At 41.8% G+C, this 8,318-nt stretch overlaps 1 protein-coding gene across 1 annotated transcript in view; it reads left to right on the forward strand.

Annotated features, from left to right (window-relative positions):
• The window catches only part of LOC137639847 (gamma-tubulin complex component 3 homolog), a 166,309-nt gene that overhangs the window by 30,670 nt on the left and 127,321 nt on the right, over window positions 1-8,318 (forward strand). Inside the window, exon 3 of the mRNA XM_068372104.1 lies at window positions 5,941-6,030. Within this exon, the coding sequence (XP_068228205.1) occupies window positions 5,941-6,030 (90 nt within the window). The remainder of the gene's footprint in view (window positions 1-5,940; window positions 6,031-8,318) is intronic.

Raw genomic sequence — 8,318 nt, forward strand, 5'->3', positions numbered from 1 at the left:
TATTTGGGAAATCTTTCAGTTTTTTTCCTTTAACAATAATATGTTTTAACGATATATATGATTGGGCTCTTCTCTCAGGTTCTAAGTCAAGAGAGAGAGAGAGAGAGAGATAGAGACGGAGGGAGAGAGAGGAGGATAAACGTTTCGTTCAAGCGAGTAACGTTGTTATCGTTTTTGCTCTTCTCCCTAGTCTCTTTAGGGGAAGAAGGTAAACGTTTCTAGAGTTTTATTCTTGTTCTCAAGCTTTATGCGGTGAGAGATTTTAAACGTAGTTTATTTGATCTAGTGTTTAGTCTCTTTCCAGCCACTGAATTATTTATCTTTCATTAGTTTTTTCTGTTACATTGTAATTCTGTTTTCGCAATTACTAACTTTTAAGGAAGGATAGAATTGCGTGTTTCAGGTACAAACCACTTAAAGTTTCGAGTTCAGTGAAATAAGTGCAAACAGAAAATCAAAAGTAATAAGTGATAAGCGCAAAGTGTTACAGTGTTGCGTTCGAGGGTTCGTCTGTTCGTGCCAGTTGTTCGCCTAGTCTGGGACCTCTTACAAGCTCCCAAGCCCAGGGGAGAAGTAATGTCGAAGGACTTATGGGTTCAGCAGGCCTTGATCGACGAACAGACGTTTTTCCCTCCGTGGTTTCGGGTGTATCTACACACGTTGCCGACGTGATCACCCCACCCACACAAAGACGAGAGAGCCCTTTTATTCCTCGTCTGCGGAAGAGGTTTCTCGCAGAAACCATGGACCAAATCTTGCAGCTTTTTAGTGCAAGTCGGTCCCTTCCGCACAAGTCCAACTCCTAAGTGTAGCCATTAGCACTGGGTCAGTTCGGACTTGCTGCAGTACGACAACTGCACACCTCCCAGAGAGGCAAGGTGGTATCGCAACAGGCAGTAGCTCCGTCTGTTGCCGCACCAGCTGTTTTAGACCCTCAGTCTCAACGGACAGTAGCTCCGTTTGTTGTTGTCTTTCTTAAACTCTAGTGGTCTATGCTGCAGACAATGCAGTCTCAGCTTGCGGTGTTGATGCAGGAGTTTCAGGCAGAGAAGGTTAATACACCTCCTCCTGCGAACGCTCCTCCTCCTCTGCGCAGTACAATCTGCCAGACGTATGAGGTTGAGGTTCCTCAAGCTACCTCCATGCGTGAGCTGCCGCGTTGGGAGTTGCCAGATACCAGCGCTGTGCAGCAACCTCCACTTTCCTTGAGGCAGGAGCCTCTTACCACGCAGCAACCTCCTCAACAATGGGGGCAGGAGCCTTATGCCTTACAACCTCCTCTACCCTTGAGGCAAGAGTATCTTGCATTACAACCACCCTCGAGGCAGCAACCTCTTGAGGTACGACAACCTCTACCATCCTTGAGGCAGCCACCTCAACTCTCGCAGCAACCACCTCCACTTTCCTCGAGGCGAGAACCTCAACTCTCGAGGCAAGCACCTCAAGAACCTCAACTCGTGAGTTAAGAGCCTCTCTCTGCGCAGCCACCTCAACCCTTGAGGCAAGCGCAACTCTTGAGGCAGGAACCTCATGCTATGAGTCAGCCACCTCAACGCATGCATCTGCCACTTTCTCCTCAGCTTGAGCCTCTTCCCATTCAACATGAACCGCAGTCTATGCAGCATGAGCCTCTCTCTGCGCAGCTACCCCCTCAACCCTTGAGGCAGACGCAACTCTTGAGGCAGGAACCTCACAGGAGCCTCATGCTATGCGGCATCCTCCTCAAACCATGAGGCAGGAGCCTCATGCTATGCGGCATCCTCCTCAACCCATGAAGCAGGAGCCTCATGCTATGCGACATCCTATGGGCTCTCGTGGCATGGTTGGTTTCGACCTGGCCTTTCAAGAAGGGGCTAGTGTTCGATACCAAGTATGAGGTAGAAATTTATTTCTATTTGAACACGATGTTGTGTTGATATTTATCCATATTGACTCATTAGAGGTAATTTGAATGAATTACTACCAATTGTGTCACGTGGTGGCCCGGGGAAATCTGGTAAAACTCTCTGGTAAAGAGACTGATGTCTCACCAGGTAAATCCTCGGACAGCTAGATTAGTGTCAGGTTCAGATTTCTTTTAAGCAGCATGAGCCTCATCCCATGCAGCATAAGCCACACGCCATGCAACATGCTCTGCTTACCTTACAGCATGCTCTACATACAGCATGCTCTGCATACCTTACCGCATGCTTCTCAGTCACACATCTTTGGTTGTTGCCAACTCACTAGACTGTCAAGCAGTTTCATAACGTTGCCTTCTAGTCTGCTGCTTTTGCACCAGTGAAACCCTCACTGAGAGAACTTAGCTTTTCTCGGATATGGTTCCTGTAGATGAGAAAGTGCTATTCTCCCTCCTTCTGATATTCCCTTGAGGACTCTGTCATTTGGAGAGGAGCCTTTAGCTGCGTAGCCTCCTATGGACTTTTATTTAAGCATAACATGCTTCCAGGGAAGGTAATGGTTCCACTTCAGTCGCTAACCCCGTCTGTTACCACACCTGCTCCCTTAGACCTTGAGCTGTGTTGCAAGACATGCAGTCCAAGCTTAGTCCTTGTTAGAGGATTTGTTTTTGTTTACGGAGTCAGTGTGTCACTGGGAAGACGTTCAACAACCAGCAGAAGTGACTTGTTGTGACGCAGTGCGGCAACCTCAGCAACCCGATAAGGAGTTGTCTGTACGACCCAGACAGTCTAGACAGCTTCGGGTTGTCACTGTACTTCCTCGCTTCCCCATGGTTGACAGTTCACAGACTGTGCAGCAGTACCATGATCTTGTGTCCGGCTCCGTCAGACGACTGGCTTTTAAGAGCTCCCACAAGTCGTCGCTGTCTGGAGATTCTCAGATGGACTATGGATCTGACCAAGGAACTGGGCCTCCTGGTCAATTTTGAGGAGTCCCAGCTCGTCCCATCCCAGAGCATTGTCTACCTGGGTATGGATCTTCAGAGTCGAGCTTTTCGGGCTTTTCCGTCGGCCCCAAGGATCTTCCAAGCCCTAGAATGCATCCAGAGCATGCTGAGAAGGAACCGATGCTCAGTCAGGTAGTGGATGAGTCTAACAGGGACACTTTCATCGCTGGCCCTGTTCATCGTGTTAGGGAGACTCCACCTCCGCCCCCTTCAGTATCATCTAGCTGCTCACTGGATAAAGGACATGACGCTAGAGACGGTCTCAGTTCCTGTTTCCGAAGAGAGGAGGTCTACTCTCGCGTGGTGTAAGAACAGCTTTCTTCTCAAGGAAGTCTACCTTTGGCTGTTCAGAAACCCGACCGCCGTCTCCTCTCGGACGCATCAGACACGGGCTGGGGTGCGACTTTGGACGGACAGGAATGCTCGGGAACATGGAATCAGGAGCAAAGGACACTTCACATCAATTGCAAGGAGTTGTTGGCGGTTCATCTGGCCTTGATAAACTTCAAGTCCCTCCAGCTTAACAAGGTGGTGGAGGTGGACTCTGACAACACCACAGCCTTGGCTTACATCTCCAAGCAGGGAGGGACTCATTCGTGGAAGTTGTTCTAGATCGCAAGGGACCTCCTCATCTGGTCAAAAGATCGAAAGCTCACGCTGGTAACGAGGTTCATTCAGGGCGATATGAATGTCATGGCAGATCGCCTCAGCCGGAAGGGTCAGGTCATCCCCACAGAGTGGACCCTTCACAAGAATGTTTGCAGCAGACTTTGGGCCCTGTGGGGTCAGCCAACCATAGATCTGTTCGCTACCTCGATAACCTAGAGACTCCCGTTGTATTGTTCTCCGATTCCAGACCCAGCAGCAGTTCACGTGGATGCTTTTCTGCTGGATTGGTCCCATCTCGACCTGTATGCATTCCCGCCGTTCAAGATTGTCAACAGGGTACTTCAGAAGTTCTCCTCTCGCAAAGGGACACGGCTGACGTTGGTTGGCTCCGCTCTGGCCCGCGAGAGAATGGTTCATAGAGGTACTGCAATGGCTGGTCGACATTCCCAGGACTCTTCCTCTAGGAGTGGACCTTCTACGTCAACCTCATGTAAAGAAGGTACACCCAAACCTCCACGCTCTTCGTCTGACTGCCTTCAGACTTTCGAAAGACTCTCAAGAGCTAGGGGCTTTTCGAAGGAGGCAGCCAGAGCGATTGCCAGAGCAAGGAGAACATCCACTCTCAGAGTCTATCAGTCTCAAGGGGAAGTCTTCCGAAGCTGGTACAAGGCCAATGCAGTTTCCTCAACCAGTACCACTGTAACCCAGATTGCTGACTTCCTGTTACATCTAAGGAACGTAAGATCCCTTTCAGCTCCTACGATCAAGGGTTACAGAAGTATGTTGGCAGCAGTTTTCCGCCACAGAGGCTTGGATCTTTCCACCAACAAAGATCTACAGGACCTCCCTAGGTCTTTTGAGACCTCAAAGGAACGTCGGTTGTCCACTCCAGGCTGGAATCTAGACGTGGTCCTAAGGTTCCTTATGTCATCAAGATTTGAACCTCTCCAATCAGCCTCTTTTTAGGACCTCACATTAAAAACTCTTTTCCTCGTGTGCTTGACAACAGCTAAAAGAGTAAGTGAGATCCACGCCTTCAGCAGGAACATAGTTTTCACATCTGAAACGGCTACATGTTCCTTGCAGCTCGGTTTTTGCTAAAACGAGCTTCCTTCACGTCCTTGGCCTAAGTCGTTCGGGATCCCAAGCCTGTCCAACTTGGTGGGGAACGAACTGGAGAGAGTACTTTGCCCAGTTAGAGCTCTTAGGTACTATCTAAAAAGGTCTTAACCTTTACGAGGACAATCAGAAGCCTTATGGTGTGCTATCAAGAAGCCTTCTTTTCCAAGGTCTAAGAACTCAGTTTCTTACTATTCAGGCTTCTGATTAGGGAAGCACATTCTCATCTGAAGGAAGAAGACCTTGCTTTGCTGAAGGTAAGGACACATGAAGTGAGAGCTGTGGCTACTTCAGTGGCCTTCAAACAGAACCGTTCTCTGCAGAGTGTTATGGATGCAACCTATTGGAGAAGCAAGTCAGTGTTCGCATCATTCTATCTCAAAGATGTCCAGTCTCTTTACGAGTACTGCTACACCCTGGGACCATTCGTAGCAACGAATGCAGTAGTAGGCGGGGGCTCAGCCACTACATTCCCATAATCCCATAACCTTTTAACCTTTCTCTTGAATACTTTTTATGGGTTGTACGGTCGGCTAAGAAGCCTTCCACATCCTTGTTGATTTGGCGGGTGGTCAATTCTTTCTTGAGAAGCGCCGAGGTTAAAGGTTGTGATGAGGTCCTTTAGTATGGGTTGCAACCCTTTATACTTCAGCACCTAAGAGTCGTTCAGCATCCTAAGAGGACCGCTACGCTCAGTAAGGAAGACGTACTTAATAAAGGCAGAGTAATGGTTCAAGTCGTCTTCCTTACCAGGTACTTATTTATTTTATGTTATTTTTGAATAACTAATAAAATAAAATACGGGATACTTAGCTTCTTGATTAACATGTACACTGGTTTTCACCCACCACCCTGGGTGTGAATCAGCTACATGATTATCGGGTAAGATTAATACTGAAAAATGTTATTTTCATTAGTAAAATAAATTTTTGAATATACTTACCCGATAATCATGATTTAATTGACCCACCCTTCCTCCCCATAGAGAACCAGTGGACCGAGGAAAAAATTGAGGTGGTGTTGACAAGAAGTACTAGAGTACCTGACCACAGATGGCGCTGTTGTGTACACCCCCACCTGAATAGCGATCGCTGGCGTATCCCGACCGTAGATTTCTGTCGGGCAACAGAGTTGACAGCTACATGATTATCGGGTAAGTATATTCAAAAATTTATTTTACTAATGAAAATAACATATTTTATTATTTTTTCTTTTTAAGTTGGACAGGCATTTTTAGACAACTTTTTTTTACATTGTTTTGTGTATATTTGTTCTGTAATACATTTATGTTTTTGCTTCTACAGGCTGTGTTGCAAAATAAAGGCAGCATATTGGCATTATTTCTTGCACTGAGTAATGATACTGCAGCATCAAGGAGACTTAAGATTGGAGTGGTAAGTACCTCAAAAATATTAGCCTTCTCAAATTATGAATTTGTTCCGTAACTGGAATACAAACCGACGCCGCTGAAAGGACAAGCCATTAAAATTTAACGAGGGTTAACCACCTTTTCCGCTAGTTTGCGGGGGCCAGCGGGGTAGCTTTTTACCCCTCCCACTCACACACCTGAGTAGGTTGGCCAGGGCACCGGCCACCCGTTGAGATACTACCGCCAGAGAGTTATGAGGTCTTTGACTGGCCAGACAGTACTACATTGGATCCTTCTCTCTGGGTACGGCTCATTTTCCTTTTGCCTACCCATACACCGAATAGTCTGGCCTATTCTTTACATATTCTCTTCTGTCCTCATACACCTGACAACACTGAGATCACCAAACAATTCTTCTCTCAAGGGGTTAATTACTGCACTGTAATTGTTCAGTATGCACTTTCCTCTTGGTAAGGGTAGAAGAGACTCTTTAGCTATGGTAAGCAGCTCTTCTAGGAGGACACTCCAAAATCAAACCATTGTTCTCTAGTCTTGGGTAGTGTCATAGCCTCTGTACCATGGCCTTCCACTTTCTTGGGTTAGAGTTCTCTTGCTTGAGGGTACACTCGAGCACACTATTTAATTTTTCTTCCTCTTGTTTTGTTAAATGTTTTTATAGTTTATTTAGGAAATGTTTATTGTAATGTTATTGATCTTAAAATATTCTATTTTTCCTTGTTTCCTTTCCTCACTGAGCTATTTTCCCTGTTGGAGCCCCTGGGCTTATAGCATCCTGCTTTTCCAAGTAGGGTTTTAGCTTAGCAAATAATAATAATAATAATAATTGAGCTCACTTTGCTTGTGGCTCGGATGAGGAGTGGTTGTCGCGCTCTTCCTCCTCGCCTTTTTTGGACTGCCATTAATCTTTGACTTTTTAACTTATATGTGTATATATATATATATATATATATATATATATATATATATATATATTATATATTATATATTATATATATATATATATATGTATGCATATATATATATGTATATGTATATATGTATATATATATATATATATATATATATATATATATTATGTATGTATATACTATATGTATATATATATGTATATATATATATATATATATATATATATATATATATATATATCTATATATATATATATATATATACTGTATATATATGTATGCATATATATGTATATATGTATGTATATACAGTTTATATGAATGTATGTATATATATATTTATATATATATATATATATATATATACATACATACATATATACATATATATGCATACATATATATACATATACTGTATATATATAATATATTTATATATATATATATATATATATATATATATATATATATATACTGTATATATATATATATATATATATATATATATTTATATTTATATATATGTGTATATATTTGTATATTTATGTATATATATATATATATATATATATATATATATATATATATATATATATATATATGTGTGTGTGTGTGTGTGTGTGTGTGTCTGTGTGTGTATATGTATATATATATGTATGTGTATGTATATCTATATATGTGCGTATATATGTATATATATATATATATATATATATATGTATGTATATATAAATGTATATATATATCTATATATATATATATATATATATATATATATATATATATATATATATATATATATATATATATGTATATATATATCTATTTATTTATATCTATTTATATATATATGTATATATATATATATATATATATATATATATATATATATATATCTAGTTATATATATATATACATATATGTATATGTATATATGTATATATGTAAATGTGTATATATATATATATATATATATATATATATATATATATATATATGTAGATATATGTACATATATGTATTTATATATATATATATATATAAAAATTTATATATATATATATATATATATATATATATATATATATATATATATGTATTTGTATGTATATATATATGTATATGATATATGAATATGGAGAGCAGAATACGGGTAGCTGTGCGTTGAGCCTTGTGGCGAACAGGTCTATCACCGGGGAGCCCCAAAGCTGGAGAACCTCCCTTGCCACCTGCGGATGAAGAGACCATTCTGACCCTACTACCTGTCCTGTCCTGCTGAGGCCGTCGGCCAGAACGTTTCTCTTTCCCGGAATGAACCTGGCTGTAAGTAGAATGTGGTTCATTTCGGTCCATTGCAGGATTTGAGCTGTGAGGTCACACAGTT

The sequence above is a fragment of the Palaemon carinicauda genome, chromosome 4, assembly GCF_036898095.1.
Source record: "Palaemon carinicauda isolate YSFRI2023 chromosome 4, ASM3689809v2, whole genome shotgun sequence".
NCBI lineage: Eukaryota > Metazoa > Arthropoda > Malacostraca > Decapoda > Palaemonidae > Palaemon > Palaemon carinicauda.